This window comes from Malus sylvestris, chromosome 3, assembly GCF_916048215.2.
Source record: "Malus sylvestris chromosome 3, drMalSylv7.2, whole genome shotgun sequence".
NCBI classification, from domain to species: domain Eukaryota; kingdom Viridiplantae; phylum Streptophyta; class Magnoliopsida; order Rosales; family Rosaceae; genus Malus; species Malus sylvestris.
The window spans coordinates 3530435-3555528 of NC_062262.1; the positions used below are offsets into that span (position 1 = coordinate 3530435).

A 25094-nucleotide genomic window follows, 5' to 3' on the forward strand; every position below is an offset into this window, starting at 1 on the left:
TTGTTTTTAGATAATAGACTATATTTTTTAGTTAGTCTTGAATTCAGTTTTTGAAAATAGTACTACCAAACAAGTTTTTAAGGTCTAAAACTTGAAAATTATTTTTGAGTTTAAAAAGTTAGATTCAAATAGAGTACCACGTAGGCTTGAAGTTTTCTGGTGAGATTTGCTCCATTTCTCGCCTTTCTTCTGCCTTGTGTGATGGTTTTTTCTTTGTTTTTTTTTTTGGGTGGGGGGGGATCGAGGTTAAAAAACATGTTGGGCTCGACGAGGGCTTAGACTTTGATATAAGATTTGTCAGAAACGGTGACCAAATGAGGGAGATATGAAGATTTTAGTTTGGGAGAGAAAAACGGATAAGGAAATGAAGAAACAGCAGCCGTACTTCTGGGTACAGCTGGTTCTACACGCAGGCGCAGGGAAGACGAAGATGTAAGTTGTTTAGCTTTAGAAAATTTTGAAATTACTAAATTACCCTTGATTTAGAAAATTCATAAATTTCTTATTCCCAACTCCAAATTTTAATTTGTTTACACTTACACGTTCGTGACGAGGAGTACTACAATAATCTGTTTAGAGAATAAGTGATACGTGTCACATTCCGTCAATGAAAGTCAACATTCACCCAACAAGGACATTTTGGTCATTTAACACATTTGAAGATTAAAATACTTTAAGATTAAGAACGAGTCGTAACACTAAATGCTTATTAGTCATTGTAGGACTGATACATAAGATATATACTAAAAGAATAATGTGACTTAAAGTTAGGATTTGGTTTGATATTCTAGTAACAAGGTTTATTGGTTTTTTTTTTTTACCTTTCTCGAAGTAACGAGGTTTAGTGTGATAAATACAATTTTCATCAATCAATGTATTTTTTCGATAACTAAATCAATTAGTCACCGGATTTTCAATCACTAATCAATTTCAAATATTTTTCTTGACTAATGTTTTAGTCACATACTTTTAGTCATGACAAACTCTTATTTTTTGCTAACGCAATGAATCATAGTTGTAGACAATGTTGTATGAACCACTATAAATTATTGTATTTTTATACCGACGTTGCATGTGATATGATTGATCATCGTCAAATCATAAAACATCTGAAGTCCACCAAAAAAGGAGAATCTTTTTGGTTTTATTAACAATATGGATCAGATTATAAACCATTGAAAACCTTCGAGGTCTCACAAGATTCCCAAACTTCAATAACAAGAAATGTTCTTGAGTAAAAAGTTTGTCTCTCGTACTAGAAAATAATAAAAATTCTCTCCCACAATGAAAGCCTTTCTCTCCATCCCCGTGAGAGTTTTTTTTAGCCTGCGTGCTGAGCCATATTCAAACTTCGTCTCCTCTACCGCTGGTCCTTGCCAAGGCCCGGGTCGGTGGCTCTTGGGTTTAGTTTCCCTACAATTTTTCCGTTGATCATCTCCGATCTGTGCGTAAATTATCAAAATCCTATGCCATCAATTCCATTTTCTATTCATCATCTTTCCTATCCTCCACCTCTTTGGCTTTCCTCAAACCCATATGATTTCAAATATGTAGCCACTTACCTCAAAGACATTTTGACACTATTATCTCAAGATGTGCGTAGAGCTCTAGTGCAAGTGTTCACACCACTACTTCTCATGGATCGGGAAGTACATTTTGTTCCGACTCTAGTGTTTACACCACCACCTCCCATGGATTTGTCTTCGACGACTTTGTTGCCTTCGATGACTTTGTCGTTGATGAGTTATCTCACTAGCTTCATTTGGTTTGTTACTGGTATGTCATCTATGATGCTTTGTGAAGGTTGTTGGAGTTGTCTTTCTGTTATTTTTTAGGAATTGTTTGGCTGGATTTTGGCTTTTGTTAGACGGGAGTTTTTCAGCGATGCATCGGCGACAGTCTCAAGGAATTTAGGGTTTTATGTTTCTTTTGTTGTTTATGGTCTCAAACTTTTGTTTTGGGGGGTCCATGCTTTTTTTTTTGGGCTTTTCTTGTAATTGGACCTCAACCATTTTGTATTTGGTAATAACTCTACCACTTTTACCAAAAAAAGGGAAGAAAAAAAACTTCAATAACAAGAAATAATAGAAAAGCTTAACCTAAATTAAATAAATAGATGGGAAGCAAGTTATGTAAGAATAAGGTTGAGAATTAGACAGAAAAATGACTTTGAGGCACGTTAATACGTTTTCCTTAAAATAATATTTGCCCCCACTCTAATATGAGTTTGCTAACGGGTGTAAAGCAAATCACTTCTAGAATACAACAAAATTTGGGAATTTAGTTTAGCAAGAACTGAAATTCCCTTAAAATCTTCTAAAAGGAAACTGTATGATTTTGATGGAGAGAAAGAGGATAAGAAACTATTGTTTGAAGAATTGTATATCTGATCATGCAGTCAACTTGGGCTATATATAGTTTATATGGTACCCGTTGGACTTATTCCAAAGTGTGCATAGAAAAGTCACATCCTTCAACTGAAAGTGTGTGAAGATCAAATAAATCTTTCCAGCATTCTTTCATTTCTACCGAATGGATGAAAGCATGCTGACTTTTCATATATGTGCCTTTCACCAAAAAGGCGTAACCTTCTGATTGAATGATCCAAGGGACATAACCCTTGTTGTCCTTCTTCAATCCAAGAGATACGTTGCCACTCTCATTTTCTATACACGCAACACCATATATATATATATATATTTATTTATTTATAAATACACAACAAGTTATCACATCGCCAGTCTGCCAAAAATGGCTAGAACCTACTAGTACAAGGACTTTGTTGGGAGCTTTCTCAAAAAGTCCAAAACATTAATTTTCAAGAAACGCCACAAACAAGTAGTGTATATGATGTGTGTTTTTCTTGAACAAACAATATTTTTACATTAAAGAGAAGGAGATGAGCTTAGTTCCACAGTGAATTAGCAATAAAGTGATTAAAATTCGTCTTTTACGAGAATCGAATATAAGACCTCTCACTTATGAGTGAAGATGATAAGGGGAATGTGTTGTCTACACACGTCTTTCTACTTATACATGTAAAATTTTAAATCAGAATAACTTTAAAATTTCAAATAAAGTTTAATCGAAAATTCAGAATTTTTCGAAATCTCAAACATCCTAATTTTATTCTTTTTTTTTTTACAATTACTCTACTTCGGTAAATTTTTGAATTTAGAAAACCAATATACTATTAATGCATGTATCGAACGACAAAGTTTTTAAAAAAAAATTCAGTCAAGAATAATAATATGATACTCGTATCACATTTTTTATATCATATTGGTGCCGCTTCTTTAATAGAAATGATATCTACATATAATGGTGATCTCTATCTCGATTAGAAAGATGATACAAATGTAGTAAGTGTAACATTACTTTAAGAATGAAAAATAATTCTTTAGTCGAAATCGAATTTACCATTCCAACTTGCAATTAGTAAGACATAATAGATTTTTTTGTGTGTCCAGAACACAGTTACATATATCATATGAAGAAACATTTAAAAGAAAATTCATATAGTATACTACCCGTGTTATGGCACTTAAAAAACCAACAGGATCCGAGGATCCTGGATATCTGGAAATCATGTTCATTAATCATACATTGTATGATCAATTCTTATAAAGTATTATTTAGGTTCAATTAAAAAAGTTAAAAAAAAATTCTAACTTAAGTACAATGAACGATAGCGATTGATAGATCTTCGAAATCCCCACAAAGAGAATCCGATTCATAGAAAAATATATCCAGAGGCATAACCACAGGTGTTTTGGTGACTCGAACGGTTGAAAAAAGTAAAAAAGCGTAGTACTAACGCATGGCAAAAAACAAGAATGACAAATGAGAAAGGTAAAACTGAGATTGCAAGCTTTTGAAGCAAACAAGGAATGCGTGTAATTACACAGTGAATCAGAACAGGGAGAAGATGGAGAGGAACCAGAGGACTGTTGATTTTGCAGAATTGTAGAGAGAGAAAGAGGGGAGAGAGAGAGGGGGGATTGGGGTTTTAAGTTGTGGTGGTGGTGTTGGGGAAGAAGATGTCAGGCGAGGAATACAGCGATGAGACTCGTCTGCTGCGATCCTCCAGCGACATTATCAAAGACGACAACGCCGGCGTTTCGGCAGAGAAAGACAGCGACTTGGAAGCTCAAGAGGGATTAATAAGCTGCAGGAGAAGCAGTATTAGTCCGAGCAGTAGAAGAGGCGGAGTCGGAGGCTTCAAAGATCTGCTGATCAAGCATTTGGACGGCGTAGGGGGGCTTTCCGGCCGCCGTCTCAGTATCAAGCGCGGCCGAGATAATTCCCCAAATCACGGCGGCAGAGAGGTTAGAGGTCAGCTTTCCGCTGTAGATCACCACCACCATCATAACCAGCATCATCAGATTCAGCAGCAGCATCATGAGTCTCCGGCCGGAAGCGACGGTAATGACGAGCTTGCCGATAGTGCCCCACCGGAGTGGGCGTTGCTTCTCCTTGGTTGCCTTCTTGGCCTCGCCACGGGTCTCTTTGTTGCCGCATTTAACAAAGGGGTAAGTTTTCGATCCGTCGGAGCCTCCGATCGTGTAATACCATTGATGTTTTGATGATCCAATTGTTGCCCATCATGACAAAACTTGTAAATTTTGTAAAGTTATGCAAAAGATGTGAACTTGTTGCTTAGGTTTTCGATACTAGTTACGGTTCTAAGAATGCTTCAAAACCTCCAATGTTTAATCCCAGTAATGTTTTGGGAGATCCAGTTGTACCCATCATGAAAAAAACTTGTAATTTTTATGAAATTATGCAAAAGATGTGAACTTGTTGCTTAGCTTTTTGGCAGTGTATTTTGTGTTCGATTTGTTACGTTTCTTAGAATGCTTTAAAACCTCCAATGCTTGAATCCATTGATGTTTCGGATATCCAATTGCTACCCATCATGAAAAAGCTTCTAATATTTGTAAATTTATGAAAATATATGAACTTGCTGCCTAGTTTTACAGCATTGGTTTTTGTGCTTGACACTTATTGCGGTTCTTAGAACGCTGATTCTGCACCATTTCCAACCTCTATTCTCAGTTAGAATGTATTATGTTAGATCAAAAGTTGTTTTTATTTGGAAACAATGTCAATGGTTTTGATGGGCTTGGTTCTTATGGTTGGCAATAAGGTATAAAAATGGTGTGCTTCTCTGCATGGTTTTTGGCTTGTAGAGTCTGTAAAAGTATATGTGTCAGTTTCAGTTAATTCTATTGTTTAGCTTCTAGAATCTGCCCTTTGTGATTAAACTTACAGTGTTTCTAAGTTAAGAAAAAAAGAATGTGTGAACTTGTTGCTTGTTTCTGTGCCAGTGTATTTATGATGCTCGGTGTGATTGAAAATGGTCTACATTTGGAAATGATACCAATAACAGATAAAAGATGGTGCTTCTTGGTCTGGTTGTTTAGCTTGTAGTCTATATAACAGTATGTTTGTTTTAGTTTATTCTTTCACATTGATTGACGCCCTAGTGCTCATCTAGGTACATGTTATACATGAATGGGCCTGGGCTGGTACTCCAAGTGAAGGTGCTGCATGGCTCCGTCTGCAGAGACTGGGCGATACTTGGCATCGAATTCTCCTAATACCGGTCACGGGTGGGGTTATTGTTGGCATGATGCATGGTTTACTTGAAATATTGGACCAGATAAGGCAGTCCAGTTCCTCTCAAAGACAAGGATTTGATTTACTTGCTGCAGTCTTTCCCTCAATAAAGGCTGTCCAAGCAGCTGTCACTTTAGGTACCGGTTGTTCTTTGGGTCCTGAAGGCCCTAGTGTAGATATTGGAAAATCTTGTGCCAATGGATTCTCATTAATGATGGAAAACAACAGAGAAAGGAAGATTGCCCTTGTTGCAGCAGGTGCAGCGGCCGGAATTTCTTCAGGTACTACCTATATTTTCTTGTCCACAATTTGTTTGTATTTGGTTTTTCGGTTTTTCTTTTTTCGTTTCCTTTGTCTACGTGCTTTACGATATTTTACAGGATCTTTTGTTTTGCAACATCCAGCTGTCTTTGAGATCATGAAATACAAATTATGTTGGTAACGAGTGTGCTATTTATTGATGTTAATCTTGGAATTTGTTTGCAAATTAGAGTAACATTTCTGAGGAACTTTACCTTCGATATGAGATGCACTCATATTTTTTTCATTCACAGTATGTTCATTTGTGTCCCTTAATCACAAATATGAACAAATTTAGTTTGTACTCCTAGAACAGTGAGGAACTTTATGAATTTCTGTTTTTACCAGTGAACAAGTCTGGTAGTAAACTTTTAGGATTTTTTCTCTTCAGGTTTCAACGCGGCAGTTGCTGGTTGTTTCTTCGCTATTGAAACGGTGTTAAGGCCTCTTCGGGCAGAAAACTCACCTCCATTCACAACTGCAATGATTATTTTGGCTTCTGTTATATCATCTACTGTATCTAATGTTTTACAAGGGACTCAATCAGCGTTTACAGTGCCTACATACGATCTAAAATCTGCTGCTGGTACTTGATATTCTCCTCTCTTTCTTTCTTTTTTCTCAAATTACAATTTTTTTTTCGTTTTCTTCAATAAATATAATTGGTAATATTAATTAATTATATGTATGTATAATGTATGTACGTGTTTACTATGTTTTCAATTTATTTAGGCATATAGGTATATATACATTATCTGATTTTATGTGCACTCATGTGAAGTGTTCCTCAAACAACTATGGTTAAAGTTGTGTGCTTGAGTGTTTGGTGAGATCCTTGTTGGAACGCTTTTGATCTGTTACTGATTTGATGGTGGGGAACAGTCACATTTCATATGATTTGTACCACATTTTCATTCCATCAGTTCCTTTTTTCTATTAATGAATTGTTCAAAGTGCAACTTGGTATGAAAATTTCCTAGGACATCTAAACTGCTGAATTTCTCTCTTGCATGCAATTTTCAATTTTAAGATAAATGATTTCAGTGCATCTGTTCTGAGACTTCTTTTTATATGTTTTGATGTTGCCTTGTAGAACTTCCTCTATACCTGATATTGGGAATGCTATGTGGTGCTGTAAGTGTAGCCTTGACTCGATTGGTTGCTTGGTTCACAAAGTTCTTTGATTTTATCAAGGAAAGATTTGGTCTTCCAGCTGTTGCCTGCCCAGCTTTAGGTGGTTTAGGAGCTGGGATTATTGCTCTTAAGTATCCTGGAATTCTGTACTGGGGTTTTACAAATGTTGAAGAAATTTTGCATACTGGGAATGCTTCAGCTCCTGGAATCTGGCTGTTAACTCAGTTAGCAGCAGCTAAAGTTGTGGCAACAGCTTTATGCAAGGGTTCTGGGTTGGTAGGTGGCCTATACGCACCAAGCTTGATGATTGGTGCTGCTGTTGGTGCTGTATTTGGGGGTTCGGCTGCAGAACTGATAAACTCAGCGATTCCAGGAAATGCTGCTGTTGCCCAGCCACAGGCTTATGCACTGGTACAGTTCTTTATAAGGGGCTCGTTTTGATTTCTGCAGTGGTAAATATATACTTTAGTCCATACGATATGACTGAAATAGTTTTAAACTTTGGTAGGTTGGAATGGCTGCTACATTAGCTTCAGTTTGTTCAGTACCATTGACGTCAGTTCTGCTTCTGTTTGAGCTCACAAAAGATTACCGGATATTGCTCCCTCTCATGGTATTCTTCTGCTGATATAATTTCTTAATTCTTGTATTTGGTGCAGAAGTTTTTAATGCTTTGTGTTAATTTTTTGTTTCGTGCAAGTAGGGGGCTGTTGGATTGGCGATATGGGTGCCCTCTGTGGTAAACCAGGAAAAGGAGACTGAACCATCTGAAACACGGAATTCAGCAAGAGTTTATTCTTATGTTTCAGCTGATGAAGAAAAAGACGAAGCTAATTGGAGACAACATGATGATGGAGATGATTTGGAACTCTCTGTTATTGGAAACAATTCTGACTCCGAATTAGTTAGTGAAGAATTGCTTCTGGAAGATCTAAAGGTTTCACATTTCTTCTTTAAAGTTGTTTATCAAGAGTTATTTTTCTCACTCACTCACATGAACTGGCCCTCGATAAGTAATTTAAATTGTTATCGATTAATTTGATTTTGTTTCATTTTCTTTTGCAACTGCAGCATCTCTATTCATTTTTTGCTTTCATTCTACTGACTTGCTCACTTTTATCCCTCTTATATCAGGTTTCGCGAGCCATGTCAAAGAAATATGTGAAGGTTCCTGTGAGCTTGACTCTGAAAGAGGCAATAAAATGCATGCATGAGAGTCACCTGAATTGTGTGTTGGTGGTTGATGATGAAGATTTTCTGGAGGGAATATTAACATATGGTGATGTTAGACGGTTTCAATCAAAGAAATCTAGCGATGCATCAAAGAGCGAATCTAGGTTTTTGGATGTATGTGATGATGTGCACACGTTTTGTGTCTTCCATAAGTTTCTTAGTTAATCCCTAGTTTCTTTATTTCATAATGTGTTCAACAAACTTCTAATTATATCTGAATTTGGAATCTTTGCAGGCAAATACATGTCTTGTTTCATCTGTTTGTACTCGAGGAATTCGCTATAGAGGAAGAGCGCGTGGTTTATTTACCTGTTATCCGGACACAGATTTAGCAATGGCCAAGGAACTAATGGAGGCCAAGGATGTAAGGCAGTTGCCTGTGGTTAAGCGTGTCAGAGAACCACCAAAAGAAATAAAGCGAAGAATCGTTGCTATTCTTCATTACGATTCAATCTTGAACTGCCTCAGGTTTTCATTACATTCTCACTTTACGGTTATATGATATGATACCTTGTTTCCTCTCCTATATTAGATGCCTGTGCTTAAACTACACCAACACTAACAACCTTACCCTTCACCTCATATATTTTAATCTGATTGTTCTCTTTTACTTTCCACTCTTTCATCCAAACCGCAAAATACATACCTTAATGGCTGTATTCGAATCCCGCTTCCCCTTTTTTTCTTTATCTCCGCTTCGGTGTAACCAGAAATGTGAAATTGCCCATTCATTGGTTGCAATTTATGCTTGCACTTGACTAAATTTTGATGCCACAATTTGTCTCATCTGGATGATATCGTGTTTATGCAGAGAGGAGATAAATCACAGGAAAACAGTTCAACATAGAAAAGAGAATCTCCACGAGATTACCAATGGCCTTTAGCTTTTAGTAACAGAGCCGATGCCAGACCTCAGTGTGAGACAGCCAACGTGAAAGAGAAGCTCAAAGCTCCGAGCAAAGTGAGGGAGACCAAAAGTTGATATGTCAGACTGGTTTTTCCTTCGCTTTTGTGGAATTTGGCTTCGGAACGAAGTATGTATTTCCGGTTCCTTCGTTTGAGGCTTGAAATTTTGTACGGGGTATTTTTGATACCACATATTCTTTTTATGTAACCTACTACTTTGTTCATTGTACATGGAAAACACAAACCTTATAAATGAAATTCATAATGCAAGCTGAATGGTTGGATATGGTACTCCTTTTCTTTGGTAAAAGACCAAAAACACCCTCGATGCGCAACGGCCATTGGTTGTTTTTATATAAACTAGCATACGGGCATACACAGAGTGAGAATTTTTTATTTTGTTTTTGAAATAGGAGAGGAAGAGAGTGATAGAGAATGTGGGAGTGGAAAGTTTTTTTTTTTTTTTTTTTTTTTTTTTATTTTTTTTTTTAAATTAGAGGTATGTTAAGATTACATGTAGATGAGGCTTTGAAAAAAAAAACAGCAAAATTTAGTTGTATGAAATTACATTTCTGCCCCATATTTCTAATTCATGTTCTATTTTAATTAGAGGGTTAAACTGATAATTTCATAAGATTTTGGTTGATAATGAGTGTTTTATTAATTAGTAAAGATTAATTAGTAGAAATAACGCTTTCTCAAAAGTGATTTTTCTTTGGTAAAAGACCAAAAACACCCTCAATGCGCAACGGCCATCGGTTGTTTTTATATAAACTAGCATATGGGCATACACAGAGTGAGAAATTTTTTTATTTTGTTTTTGAAATAGGAGAGAGGAAGAGAGTGATAGAGAATGTGGGATATGGTACTCCTTTTCTTTGAGAAAATTTTTTATTTTGTTTTTTATTCATAATGCAAGCTGAATGGTTGGATATGGTACTCCTTTTCTTTGGTAAAAGACCAAAAACACCCTCGATGCGCAACGGCCATTGGTTGTTTTTATATAAACTAGCATACGGGCATACACAGAGTGAGAATTTTTTATTTTGTTTTTGAAATAGGAGAGGAAGAGAGTGATAGAGAATGTGGGAGTGGAAAGTTTTTTTTTTTTTTTTTTTTTTAATTTTTAATTTTTTTTTTAAATTAGAGGTATGTTAAGATTACATGTAGATGAGGCTTTGAAAAAAAAAACAGCAAAATTTAGTTGTATGAAATTACATTTCTGCCCCATATTTCTAATTCATGTTCTATTTTAATTAGAGGGTTAAACTGATAATTTCATAAGATTTTGGTTGATAATGAGTGTTTTATTAATTAGTAAAGATTAATTAGTAGAAATAACGCTTTCTCAAAAGTGATTTTTCTTTGGTAAAAGACCAAAAACACCCTCAATGCGCAACGGCCATCGGTTGTTTTTATATAAACTAGCATATGGGCATACACAGAGTGAGAAATTTTTTTATTTTGTTTTTGAAATAGGAGAGAGGAAGAGAGTGATAGAGAATGTGGGATATGGTACTCCTTTTCTTTGAGAAAATTTTTTATTTTGTTTTTTATTCATAATGCAAGCTGAATGGTTGGATATGGTACTCCTTTTCTTTGGGAAAAGACCAAAACACCCTCGATGCGCAACTGCCGTCGGTGGTTTTTATATAAACTAGCATATGAGCACACACAAAGTGTGAAATTTTTTTTTATTTTTGTTTTTGAAATAGAAGGAGAGTGATAGAGAATGTAGGAGTGGGAAGTTTTTTTTTTAAAATTTTTTAATTAGAGATATGTTAGGATTACATGTAGGTGAGGTTTTGAAAAAAAAAACAGCAAAATTTGATTGTGTGAAATGACATTTCTACCCCATAGTTCTAATTCATGTTATGTTTTAATTAGAGGGTTAAACTGATAATTTCATAAGGTTTTGATTGACAATAAGTGTTTTATTAATTAGTAAAGATAACACTTTTCTCAAAAATGATTTTTCTTCATTTTGTTGAAAGATGCCTCAAGTTTGAAACAATCCACGACACTTACGAATGCATACTATCACCATGTTTCGACTAGATAGGCTGTAATAACGTGTAAAGAGTGCATGTGATTGTTTGAGGAGGATAATACAAAGTACTTGTAAGTAGTGTTCCTAATAGTTGTGTTGTGCACAATATAACCCCAGTGCCCTTGCCCACCTTTTGCAAGGGCACCATCGACACGCTTGTGAGATTAGGAGGCTTCTTAAAGACTTGATAGGGAAATTTTGTGGTCTCAAATTCAGAAGGAAATTACCCAAAACCAAAAGAAAGTAATAAAAACAAAATATCTATAGTCTTGTGGTACTTCTCTTTCCAGAGCTAAAACGATCCTGAGTTCGAATTACCCTATCCCGATTGATCAAAAACGAAAATGATAAATAAATGAGTCGAGCTAAAACGGATCATAACCAACATTATATATATGTGTATATGAATATAGAGAAAATTAAAGACTTCTTTCCTCAAAAGATTAGAGAGTAAAACAAAAGGGGAAATTCTACATCTGCGGTCCAAGAGGAAGCCTACTCATAAGCTGTTGGTATACTGATGAGCCATTGGACATGATTAGTCCTGGTTCTGACATTGGCTCCACTTTTGGTTCTCCTTTCGGTAACATGAATGCCATTTCATTGACCTGATGGCGCTGTTGTGCAAAGTAAGGATGGTGAGAAGGCAGAACCGAGAGTTTCGGTTGGCCAGGACCTAACCCGGCCATTGACAGATTGGCGAAGCCAGGCTGGTTCATCCCGAAAGAGAAAGCGTGGGACGGGCCCATCTGCTGCCTTCCAGGTAGGTTGAATGAACCCATTGATGATGGCCTTTCGAATCTCCCCATGCCGTTGTGAACTTGTGGCTCTGGCCTGTGTGGGTGGGTTTGGATAGTGGAAGCTTGGCCAGGCATGTTGCTGGAAGGGCCGGAATTGACATGGCTACTGTTTCGAGCAGCGGGAACATCATGATTGTGCTTTCCCTCGTAGGTGGTGATCACGGACTTGAGGTCATGGGATGCTCTCTCCACATGCTTTCTCACAGTGCAGCCAGCATTTGTGCACTTGTAGTAACTCCTGCATAAACAAAAAAACAAAAAAAAGGAATTTTGTTTCATCCTCAGGCATGGTAACACAGAACAAACAAAGAAGAATTCAACCGTGATAACAAGGAACAAACCTTGGATTCGGATTTCCTTTCACAACCTTCTGCCCGTACTTGCGCCAACGATATCCATCGTCAAGGATGTCTACTTCACTGGTTGTCTGGACCACGACTCTAGGCTCGCGAATGGCTCTGGTAGCTCCACTCATTTCTGTTGCATAGGCTTCAATTTTCCTGAAACATGATAAATGCAAAGATACTTTTATGGTGACCCCAATGTCTAATACCTTAGATCGTTCACCAAAAGCTAGAAAGAGGTGAGCAGTAACCTTCTTTTCGATTCAGATTCATCTCCTTCACCATCATAGGCCAATGAAACGCTGCCATGTGTCCCCCGATCATCTTCGTCTTCATCATTAGAAAAGGTAGATGATGCGTCCACCACATCACCTGATTTGTGGTGCGTACCATTCTGCGCCTGCATAGAGGATTGGTTGCAGTAGTCAGGGCCCACGGATGCTGACGAAGTCACCTCAAGGTTGTCATGCTTCCAATCGGGACCTCCGACATTCCCCTTTTGTGTATTTGCCCAAATTGAATCACCATCAGCACCACCTTGTTCGGGGATGTCTGTTCGCATGTCAACAAGTGGGTTGGATGATCCCATGGCAGCTGATCGACGATTGGGAGGAGGTTTAGGGTGGTTATGGGCCCCTTTGTAGATGATCTCTGTTACATGACCCTCTTGAGATCGTTCAACCTTTTTCTTAACCTGACAATTTGGATGTGTGCACTTGTAATAACTCCGTGGATACTCACTACCTTTTACTTGTTTCTGTCCATATTTTCTCCAATTATATCCATCTTCAGACGCTGCACCACCACCACCACCAGCCGCCATGGAATCACCACTGCCTCTTTCTTCGTCTGGTTGCTCATCAAGGGGTGGAGAATGTTCAGTACTGCCACCCACTGTATCGAAAGCCCTAGGGTCTGCAGAGATAGTGTAAGCTCCATTGTCTTTTTCAGTAGACGTGTGAGAGAAGTCTGCCTGGTGCTGAAGATTGTTTGTATTCTGGTTTTGAACTTTGGTTGGTTCTATACTTTGAGAAGAATTTTCGGACTGGACTGAAACCTCCATGCTGGGAAAGGATTGCTGCTGAAAAGTACCCGAACCCATCTGTATATGGCAGAAAATTACTTATTAACTCATGAGGGAGACGATGAAGAACATAATGCAATTTTGTCTTAAACAGAATACACTAGGACTCTCCAATAAACACATAAAATAACTCGCATGTGTGCATGCACGAATACTTGTGTCTTTTAAATTGGGGATAAGAATCGAGAGTAAAATTACTTTTCCGGTCAGACCGAGAAAGAAGGAGCCTGATTCCGCAACAGGCTTGAAAGCGAAGGAAGCATTTATGTCCTCAAAGAAATTATTTTTGTCAGGGCTCTCTGGCATTAATGTGGAACTCCTGCCATGGCCATTTGAGGCAAATGGAAATTTTCCGGTTGTTGGAGATGGCTGTGCCTGCAATGAAATCCAGAAGAAAAAAAAATAAATTCAACATACGTTGGGATGAACATCGACAAGACTAAAACTTACTTTTACATTTAATTACAAGTGGAAGAAAACTTTAGAGTAAAGTAGAGATACTAGCAAATTATCTCTCTAATAACTTCCATCTACACGACCTATTTTAAAGGAAAGCAACCCCGTAGTCAAACCACTTGATTCGATGCGTTACAAGAATATGAAGTTCAACATTTACACTATTTCTGTACACATGTAAATCATAAACTATCTTATAATTCAAAATTGGACCCAAAAAAAGCAAATATTGGTTTTACGACATTTGTCCATGTTCTTACCATCTCATAAACAAATAATATTTCGACAGTTCAATATGCATGCCTAGAACTTCAAATCAATTTTCCGTTTTAGCCCATTAGATGCCGAGGACTTGACCAACTAAACTACAATTAAGCACTCAGATATTTCCAAAGTTGCATCTTACCAATGAATTTGAAAGGAAAACAGGAGAATCTAGCAGTGTGGTTGGACTGAGACCAGGAGGTATTGTCAGATAAGGAGACCGAATGTCAGAAGTATGTGAAAGATCAGAAGATCTAATGCTTTCAGTATTCAGCCGCGGAGCATTAAACCCAGCTCTGGCTGCAATCCTTTCCACAAGCCCTCCGCGTGAGTTTGACTTATACTCCGGAAATGAGCCCACTTCAGTTATATCCTCACCAGAAACATTGCCTTGTGACCAATTTTTTCCGTTGTTATCTCCTTCTCGAGCTCCCAGGAAGAAATCCTCTGTTCTATTGTTGTTGTGAGGTTCCAAGATTGATCTTGAACCAATGTCGTCAACTAACATTGACGAGAAGAAGGCTCTTGGGCTTGGACTTGGAGGCACCCAATCTCCAATTATGGCAATGTTATCATCAATGCCGGCCATCTAGCTTAAGCCGGTTCACTATTATCAGGACACAATAGGGACCACTAACAATCAAGGCGTTGCACCAAGATCTAACTCCTGAAAGCTTAGCAGTGAATGCACAAGAAAGGAAATCCATTTCAGAGCTACATAATACATAAATAGCAGATGAACAATTTTCTTGGGAAAATTCGTTATATCATAAATGCACATTGTTACATGAAGTTCTGTTAGCTTGCACAGAAATATCAGAGGAAAGAAAAAAGCTTCGAGTTTTAGCTTTTTAAACCATACAGCCATCTTGTTTGGTTAAAAAAAGCACCAAATTTTTTTTTTTTTTTTTTTGGAGGTGGTGGAGGGACCAGAGAGGAAATCTAACAACCTGAAAACACAAACCAAGTTCCTTAAAAAACCAATAATTAAACATACAACCTTGTTTTGTTTTTACTTTTAATCAGCTGGGTGTTCCCAGAAGCAAAATCGAAGAAACAAGTCCCCCGGGCTTCATATCAATTAAGATGTCATCACAAATAATTATCATTATAGTTATGATTGGAAGACATTAACACAATATTTTTGTTATGATTGGATGATTTTTCGAAAGAAAAAGGAAAGAAATTTAGACAACCATATCCATAAAATTTCCAATCCAGAGTGCAGGTTCAGGTTGTAGCAGAACAAAAACGTTACAAAGTTATAAGCATACATTTCAAATTTGAAGAATTATGAATACAACCAGTTTGCTAGATCCTGAAATCCATTGAAGATCTAAGCTTCAGAACACTGAAAACTAAGCAACCCAGGTTGCAGAATTCAGAGAAAAAATGGAAAAAGGTAGTGAATTTTGGTAAATTGTGATGAAGCAAAACAAACCCATGTTGCAGAATTCAGAGAAAAAGGGAAAAAAAAGATATGAATTATGGTAATTTTTGATGAAGCAAAACAAACCCATGTTACAATATTCAGAGATATATGGGGTCATTATTAATATCATTACCATTATTGATAGAGAACATAAAAAAGGTGAGGTACCTTATGTTTGCAGGGAAGGCATTGATGTCAGAGATACATTAAGAATTTCTCAAAATTAAGAGACACAACACAGAAACAGTAATAAAAAGCAAACTGGATGTGGAAGGAGAGAGAGAGAGAGAGAGAGAGAGAGAGAGAGAGAGAGAGAGAGAGAATGATTAAAGATGATTACCTGAGTGATTAAGAGTCAAGGCCCAGATGATGTTGAATAAGAGACCAAAGACCAAAAACTCCTCCTTTGACCACCACCATCACTACCCACTAACCTCCCAACCACCCCTACCCCTCCAAACCCAAAATCTGTCAAAAATCCTTCCTTTCTCTTCAATTCAGAAGAAACCCAGAAAGCAAAACCCAATTCCAAAAAACACCAAAACAACAACCCTTCTTCCTTCCCTATCAAAAATCCTCAAAGCTTCTATCTTTACCTCTCTCTGGGCTACCCCAAATTGCTATAGATATTGATATGATGATGTTCTTTGACAAAATTACAAAAAGCAAAACCAATACTTTATTGTTTTAATTTTTCACATTAAAAAAAGGAGGGATTTAAAAAAAAGGAGATGGGGGTGAAGTTTTTGCAATGGTGGTGGACCAGAAAATGGATGGAATCTTTGAAGAAAGAGAGAGAAAACAACAACAGCAAAAAAAAAAAGTGAACACCACAATCAACAGACACAGAGAAAAAGAAGCTCAAAATCTCAAACCTTTTTTTTTTAATTTTAATTTTTACATTTACAATATAATTTTTTTGACCTTTTGGTTCTCCTTGTTTTACTGTTCTGGTTTTTAAAGATACCTAATTAACCTGCTTATTATTCTCTTTTTTTGTACTGGTACTCCCCAAGGACCTCTTTGTCCCCTTGCAACTGTCCAATCACAGGCTGCCACCTGGAATTTGTCACGACATGCAAGGGCATTTTCGTCCTGTTAAAAAATTCATGATTAGAGCATGATGGAAGTAGGGTTAGAGTTGGTGGCAGGCGATTGCAGCCTGCTGGTAATTATTGGGGATTTTATTTATTTATTTTTATTTATTTTAGTTAAAAATTAATTATTAGAAAATATGTGTAACGCTGGGGTGTCCAGAGTGTTTAGCTGCCTAACACCTGTTTAAGTATCCTTCAAATGTGAAAGGATGTTGTAACTGCCTGTTGCAGATTTGCACTTCAGCTTTTTTCGTAGTAATTAATGTATAATTAATATATTATTGCTATAATTAATAATATAATTATCATTACCTGCTAATATTAGCTTCAATATAAACCAAAAGTAAAAGCATCATGGTTATAACTTATACGTTCAACATAGGTATTTTTTTGTCACTCGCTATTTTTTTGTCACTCGCTGTGTTAATATAAGACATTTATGTTGTCGGCCTATAAATTTACACATTAACCAATATTCTTAAAACAAGTTTAGGAGGTTTATTCAATCTAGAATACAAGCATGGTTTTATGTCGAATATGCATAAGCATATTCGTTTGTCGCACTCAACTCTAGTTAACATAAATGATCTTGCAAGAGATTTTGATGTTTAATTCAATTTGTAAGCATGATTACATGTCGAATATAGGCATCTTCTCTCATTACACTTGTGTTTTTAGATTATGAATCTAAACCGCAATATGATGGAGATTGTCTTACTTAGAGAGATTTATTACAACTATGAGCACAAAACTTGTGTTTATTGGACCACGAGACCACAAGACAAGGTTTGATGTTTATTAAACAAGATAGAAATGTAGTTGTGAACTTCTTAGGAAGAGACAAGCAGTTAAAAGACAATTGCATAGGGATGGTCGGAGCTCTCAAGGATGAAGAATGGTAAATAACATTTGACCCCCAACCCTATCTAACTTTTTGAGAACTAATCAACAACTTACGCAATATAAGTAAAACTGGTAAACGAGTTTTGTTTATCGTGTTCATGTCATATTTGTTGTCTTAACAGTCATATCGTGTCAAATTAGTTATCTTAACGGATCGTGTTGTGTTCAACGTGTTATTCTAACGAGTCGAGTCATGTTAAACCCATTATCTTAACGGGTTCTTAATAAGTTACCGAATAACGACCCGATTCTTAACGAGTCGCGGCGTTTTGTATCGAGTTAACTGGGTCATGTAAGAAATTACCATGTCTAATGTATACATTAATATCAGGTTCTTAATCCTGACTCGTTAACGGATGATCTGATAACGATCCGACTCGTTAACAGGTTTTTAACGAACCCGATGACAAGCCAACTCGTTAATAGATGACTTGAAACTTGTTATTTTTGTGTCGTTTTAAGTAGAGTTAATAGGTCGTGCAAAAAAAAAAAAATATATATATATATATATACACACACACATAGGGGCTTTTAGATCGAGGTCTAAAAATATAGATGGTTTTTAGGAGTAAGTCCAGTTATCTAATTATATGTTTTTATTTCTTTTATACTCATTTTATATTTTTTTAAATATTAAAAATCAATTAAAATCTTCTAATATTATGCATTTTTCAACTCCAAAAAATCTAATTAATATCTTATAACAAAAATAAAAACTAATATACTAACATAAAAATAATTAACATGTGATATAGGTTGATTATAAAAATTAAAAATAAAATCTGTAAATGGGGTTTATAGCATGAGGAAGAACAAGAAATAACAAAAATAAATAAAAAGAAATAATCAAAGAGATAATTAGGAAGAAATTTGATTTGTATAATAAATCTTATCATTGAATAGATAATTATTGATAACAAAATAATTAAATTTAAGGAATTGGACTTATTTTAATAAATTGGACTATTTCTACTATTGGCTAAAAAAAATTGAACTTATATCAAATTTTCCTTTTTTTTATTGAAATGAAATATAAGACCTTTAAGCTAACTTATAGTATTTTCAGGCCAAAAAGGACAAGTTCAGAGTTTTTTCAAATATACAATTTACTCCCCACATGCTTAGGCAATACATATCCATTATAAAATAAGTAGAAACTTAAAACAAAAACCAGATTTTCACTCTCAATACTTTAATAATCCCAACAATAATTTGGTTGTGAACCAAGGCAAAACAATGAAATAATAAACAGTTGGAATTATCAATGACATATTATCTTTTTGTTAACAAAGGAGGGAATGGAATATTAAGTCTATTCGGCTATCGTTTTTTTTTTTTTTTTTTTTTTTAAGTTAAAGTTTCTATTATACTCTAAAATTTAACGGAAAAAAGGGCGTTAGTGAAAATGAGAAATAGTGCAACACATTGCTAAGATTAAGTTAAACTATGGGTAAAGTTCATAAATCATTGTTATAATTAAGCCAATCTATTTTAATTATAATATTCACTCATGACTTTATCATCCCTCGCCACTCGATGAATCATAAGAACTTTAGCTTTTAAGTGATATTGCTAAGAATATTTTGGCAATAAAATTTTAACTAATTGATTACTTAAGTGGGAGTGAGGGGGGGGGAGGGGGGACATAGACCAGTATATCAAGTGTCGTAATACAATTGATCGATTTTTTTGTTTAAGTTTTCAATCAATTGTATTATGATATTTGGTATACTGAGTCGTATTTCCAGCATATTGAAAAATCTCTTGACATGAGGATTGGAAATGTCTAAGCACACAGGAAATAATGGTGAAAAGGTTGGGACCAATATTTAGGGTTGGATTCTATCTACAAAAATAATGATTGGTTTATAACTAAGTATTGTTGCTAATTTGATTCTAATTTTTGTTGTGCTTATATAGAATAATGATATATTATGAAGAATCTAATTCTAAATCTAATCTGACCATGCAATTTGTTATGTGTTCAATATTTAAGGTACGGTTTTTGAGTTGTCCACTTTGCACAAAGTTATTCCAATCACTATAGTTTAATCATTTCACTAATACTCATGACTCATGATTGTTCAAAAGACTATGGGGAATTACAAAAGAAAATACCAAAAGCTTAATAAACAACAAAAGTAGCAAGGCCATACCATCAAATCCATTAAAAAAAATTCTCTAAATCCACACATCTAAAATGAAATATGAATAGTGGATCATATTTTGCACGATTATCTCACCAAAATCATGAATAAATTCTTACGCGTTTTCCTTTTCTCAAATAATGAAATAATACGAGGTTTGGTCTGGTTTGATTTGGTTCGGTTCGGTTCTGTTATAAAATATACATCAAATTAACAATTATCAGTTATTTACAATTTAGAGCTGATTGTTTGTTTCATACTCTTTTGCCTATTATACAAAATCAAATGAGAGAGAATTTGAACCATGTGAACTAATGCAAGATTAAAATAAAAAGTAATATGGGAAGAAAGTTGAAATTTCATCATAAAATCAATTAGCAATATGAAGAGTAGTTTAATATCTTCTAAGCCTTTGCAAGGTTTCTCCTTTCACTGATGTGAGACTTTGTTACTTTACATCCTCACACGCTCACTCACGTGTAAATTTTTTTCAAGCCAATTACGTTGACAACACAAATTGAGTGACGTGGAGCACGTGTGACTATTGGGCTCACATGATGTGAGACTCTTTCACCTTCACTTCCTCAAACGCCCCCTCACGTGTAACGAATTTTCAAGTCAAACACGTAAACAACACAAATTGAGTGACGTGAAACACATATGGCCGTTGAGCTTCATACATGGGTATAGAGGTGGCAAATCAATCAATTGAGTTGTTAATTGGTACCCGTTAAGTCTCGTTTAATTTGATATCACCATTATATAAAGGTGAGATTGGTAGTGGTGATAATAGTGTAAGGTGAAATCAAACTAAATGGGTCTTAATGGGTACCCGTTAATAACTCAATAAGTTGATTTGCATCACTACGTGGCCCAACCTGCTTTGATACTATGAAGAAAATTAAGATTTTACTATAAGACCAATTGACAATGTGAGGAGTAATCCAATCTTTTATAAATCCTTGCAAAAAATTTCTTTCGCGGATGTGTTACCCATACATCGACCCTCACAATTAATGATAAGTAGATATGAGAAAATATGATTGAGCCAAAAATTGGCACCAATGGGTCTTAAGAGGAGATTTGGATATATTTTGTTGGGATGTGGTAAGCATATGCCAAATGGAAGGATGAGAATTGACTCCAAACCTCCAACAAGACATGCAACACAAAATTGCCAACACAACACGTAAAGAAAATTTAGAAAATTGAGTCTTACAAAAAACAATACATCAATTTTTAAATAGCTAACAAACAGCACCTTGTCGATCCTCATCCTCCTCCAATCTTCCTCCCCTTCATGTGACAACATACAGTATATTTATTTATTTACAAACAAAATTAAATATGTTACATAAAACTTTAAGGACGTGTCCCTATTTTCCCATTTCTACTGAGTCAAAAAGATACTTTGACTGAGTCCTTTTCTCATCAAACTCTCTCTCTCTCTCTCTCTCTCTATCTCTCTCTCTCATCACACTGCAGTTACCAATGTTTTTATTTCGACATCAAACTCTCTTTAGTCCTCCCATGTGGCTTCTCATGGCAACTCCCTCTATCTCGTCATACTTTGACTCAGTATTTTTTCTCATTTCAACTGTTTGCAGATACACAACCAGATTATGAATTATGTTAGGTCTCTTAATGTATCAACGGTCCAAGAGATATATATATTTTTTTTTTTATGTAAGTGGTGAGATGAGATCTCTTAATCACCTTTTGTAAAGTAGAAGTGATGAAGATCACATATGGATATCTTAAGGTTTCTTTTCATTGAGGTATTATACAAGTATGTGATGCTCGTCACGCTGAATTAGGGATTCTCTCCGGATCCTCTTTGTGAGGATCCTGGAGATCCTCTAATCACATTTGTTCATCATATATAATGCAGTCAATTTTTATCAGGTACTATTTATATTTAACTTTAAATAACAAGATTTACAATGATTTCTGACAACACGATATACGATAAACATATGTGATTGGAAGATCCCGGAATCCTCACAAAGAGGATATGGAGAGGATCCTCATTCGGTCACACTTGAGTTATTTTTCCATTGAATTAAAATCGCATACACATATCTAATCGATTGAGCTTAATATTTGTCAAGAACGAAGATCTTGCATGGGCTTATAAGAAAGTAGAGCTACTTTCCATTACTAATTGATTTTATGATGGAACCTTAACTTTTTATGATATCAAAGCAATTTATCTCACGTATGAAATCCAACAACCACACGTCACCACAAATGTGTTGAGCTATTTCTTATATTGTCAATTTGTAATCTCAACTTTTTTCGCAGTACGTAATCGTAAGTTTCGGAATGATTAACTATGAAGTTAGGTTTGTAATGGTGATTGCACAATTTGGATTATTCAGTCGATATACGCTACAGTTAATAGTCTTTGAGTGAATAAGAGAGGTGGACCCATAAGGGGATTCACATCAACCAATCATGAAAATTACGACTTTTTTGGTGAGGAATTTTGGAGTCTCAAGAAATTGAGGTCAAGTATTTGAAAATTTATCACAAAAAGTTAGATATGAAGCATTAGAAATGTTGTTCATCAACATTGCAAAAGCAAGCGAGACGGATTTGCACATTCTGAGAAATTTTGTTTTTTGTTTTTTTTTTTTGTTTTTTTTTTCAGCTAAAGATTGTTATCATCTGGTATGAAAGCTTAGCTTGTAAGGATATAGTAACGCTACAATCTTTTAGATCTATGGTCGCTAATATCATTACTCCACTTAAGCATACGATTGTCAAACATCGCAAAATAGAACCTCTAAACATGAATGTTTGGAAGATGAGAATGCAGTTGCTTCTCAAAAAACAAGATTTTTTTTTTTCATTCTTGAAAAAAGAGAGCAAATTCCTATTTAGAATGGATCATTTAAAAATATCTCTCCTCTAATCTGTCATTCTACATTGTGCGACCAATTCCTTAGTAATTTGATTTGACCTCAATCACTTATGACTTGAAAATTCTTCAAACATAACCTACAAATCCAAGTTGACCGACTGTGAAATGTACTTAAATCCTAATCAATTAACCATATTAAGAACTTAAAAGTTCTCTAAAATGCGGTGGGTGGGTGGCTTGGCTTGCATTGGAGTGGAAGGACATGCAAATAAAAAAGACAAGAGTCATACATAAAGAGTTGCATTTGATAAACAAATTGAGTGAAATCTTAGGTAACAAACTTGAGTCAGAAGTCGGTATTTATTATTGGGGGAAAACCTGTCACAATGCCAGTCTTTTTTGTGTACTCACTCACTCAGTAGCCCAGTGGACAGTTGGGAGGCGTGGGGGGACCTCTATTTTGTAAGGATTGAGATCGTCTTCGGATCTCACACTTTGAAATCTACGAATCGAGTAATTTGGATCGTTTAAGAGAGAAATATTTGAACGTTGGAGAGAGAGATTGTGTATGAAATGGACCAATGTGATGAACTAATGGGAACTGCATGATTAAAATTGCTCGATCTATGGGCTCCGGAGCGTGTCATCTGGAGAGGATACCAATCCACTTTGTAATTCAGTTCCTCCTACCTAGCACTGGGCTGGTTGGAAGTTGCAATGTCTAGCTTTCTAACTCAGACTATCATGAGATGGGCCTCACTGATGCTTATTGGCACAGCTTCTTTCGTTTGGCTTTGCCACTGCTAGACCTTCTGAAATGGGAAGAGAAAGGGGGAGAGAAACTTCCACTCACTTTACATGAGGGGATGAAAGTGGGAGAGAAACTACTCTGCCGTTGCTGCCCGGCCAAAACATAACGGGTGGGATGAAGAGAAGGGTGTGTCATGTGTGTGTGTGTGTGGTGCCCCGGGGATGGTTAGGCGGGCGGTCCGGATGCTAGACCCCAATTTTTTCCAAAAGGGCGAAGGTTCAAAATGTAGTTATTGAGAAAATCTTGTGTCTATTTCTCGTTGTGTGAGTAATGTGAGCAAAGAGCCGTGCATATAGTTAGAAGTGGTGGACTCATGAATTTGTGATGATTGACAGAGCAGAAAGAGATTATTATACAAAAAATTGTATAAGATATTTCGTCAAACACCCTTAACTCATAATGTTACGGCCAAATTAAATATCTAACTCAAGTGTATACGATTTTCTCTTGACGTTCAGGATATTTGAAGCTTGTTTTGTGGACTTAAAAACACTATAAAGCTCTGAGCTTTATCCCACTAGAAGAAAAATCTTAAAAATTAAAGGCTTAAAGTACTTGAAGATAAAAGGATGGAATCATATATAATACAAGAGGACTAGTTGTTGAGACTAGAGAATTGCCCTTTCAACTTATCCTGCAAGAAAAACAAGCAAGACTCAATGGAAGAGAATCATAACCTTGAGTTTGTTTTTCGGTGGTCCAGTCTATTGAGTAGTCTGACTTTTTAAATAATTTTCATCATTCAATTATTAGAGTCAATCTTCTCCGATTGATTTCCCGAACTACTCAGTAATTCCATCATATTGACGAAAATTACATAGTCTGATGATCAAAGTCCGCTTTGTAAGTCCATATTTCTCTTACTCTTAAGCAATTGCTACTCTTGAAAAATAAAAGGAAAATAAATACATCAAAAATAGACAAAGTCACTTAACATGAGCGCGTGCCACAAAGCTAATGTTTATAACACTACTTATATGTTATGTCAACATCACTTATGGACTAATTGTGAGAAACTTTCTTTGGACTAATTGGTAAAGAACCATTTAAATGGTTGAATTCATGGAACGATAACCATTCATCTGCAGAAAAAATTCAAAACATCCCCATTGGGCCAATAGGAAAAACTTCCATGTGCCCTTCACTTTCGGATGTGGGGCAACTCTCATATCTACTGTCATGAGAAAAGTTTGGATTCTACCTCAAAATTGATTGTCGGAGTGGACTAACTTAACAACTTCTTATAAGCCTATGCAAAGTTTTCTAGCTTTTCGATATGATACAGCTCTCCACTTCCTCACATGTAGAAATCACAATGGGAATAAGGTTTGATAAGAGAGAATAAATTTAAAACATCAGGCAACAACTTACCATCATAAAGCAGAGAACCCTGTTTGAGGTCACCATTTTCTAAGACATGTAATAAAAAACCAAAAGAAATTTCAACTTGGTCATTTTCAAATGTGCAGTACCGACAAGAAAATCTGCACATAATCCTCAAGAAAATCCAACATTACCGAAAGAAAATGCAGATATTATGGAGGTAATGCAAAAAGCTCCATAAAGTAATCCAAATTCAGCCCTACGATTATTAGCCGAATTAATGATTTGTGTTCATAATTTCAACAGAAGAAAATGAGTCCAC

General features: G+C 35.8%; 2 protein-coding genes across 5 annotated transcripts; one reads left to right on the forward strand and one right to left on the reverse strand.

Moving 5' to 3' along the window:
* Positions 1 to 3773: 3773 nt before the first annotated feature.
* On the forward strand, positions 3774 to 9486 carry LOC126616646 (chloride channel protein CLC-f-like). Its single transcript, XM_050284718.1, has 9 exons — positions 3774 to 4532; positions 5501 to 5903; positions 6314 to 6508; positions 7016 to 7467; positions 7565 to 7669; positions 7760 to 7993; positions 8191 to 8403; positions 8525 to 8757; positions 9101 to 9486. Exons 1-9 carry the CDS (start codon positions 4041 to 4043, stop codon positions 9171 to 9173), a joined length of 2400 nt encoding a protein of 799 aa, XP_050140675.1. The 5' UTR covers positions 3774 to 4040; the 3' UTR covers positions 9174 to 9486.
* Positions 9487 to 11617: 2131 nt separating this feature from the next.
* On the reverse strand, positions 11618 to 16460 carry LOC126616647 (probable WRKY transcription factor 2). 4 transcript variants are annotated; one of them, XM_050284720.1, is made up of 6 exons: positions 15966 to 16460; positions 14336 to 14867; positions 13672 to 13848; positions 12641 to 13491; positions 12387 to 12545; positions 11618 to 12283 (listed from the first exon to the last, which is right to left on the reverse strand). In XM_050284720.1, the coding sequence occupies exons 2-6, from the start codon at positions 14780 to 14782 to the stop codon at positions 11716 to 11718; spliced, it is 2202 nt and encodes a 733-aa protein (XP_050140677.1). In that variant the 5' UTR covers positions 14783 to 14867; positions 15966 to 16460; the 3' UTR covers positions 11618 to 11715. The 4 variants fall into 4 exon arrangements, with proteins under 4 accessions (XP_050140677.1, XP_050140676.1, XP_050140678.1 ...); XM_050284719.1 differs by having other exon boundaries at positions 14336 to 14860; positions 15966 to 16459; XM_050284721.1 differs by lacking the exon at positions 15966 to 16460 and adding an exon at positions 15794 to 15923 and having other exon boundaries at positions 14336 to 14860.
* Between the last annotated feature and the right edge of the window lie 8634 nt (positions 16461 to 25094).

Coding starts and splice junctions, on each gene's coding strand:
- LOC126616646 (XM_050284718.1), top strand. CDS start 4,041: ATGTCAGGCGAGGAATACAGCGATGAGACTCGTCTGCTGCGATCCTCC. Junction 6,509..7,015: donor CGATCTAAAATCTGCTGCTG/GTACTTGATATT, acceptor GTTGCCTTGTAG/AACTTCCTCTATACCTGATA. Junction 7,994..8,190: donor TGCTTCTGGAAGATCTAAAG/GTTTCACATTTC, acceptor CTCTTATATCAG/GTTTCGCGAGCCATGTCAAA.
- LOC126616647 (XM_050284720.1), bottom strand. CDS start 14,782: ATGGCCGGCATTGATGATAACATTGCCATAATTGGAGATTGGGTGCCT. Junction 13,849..14,335: donor TTTTCCTTTCAAATTCATTG/GTAAGATGCAAC, acceptor ATTTCATTGCAG/GCACAGCCATCTCCAACAAC. Junction 12,546..12,640: donor GAATCTGAATCGAAAAGAAG/GTTACTGCTCAC, acceptor ATCATGTTTCAG/GAAAATTGAAGCCTATGCAA.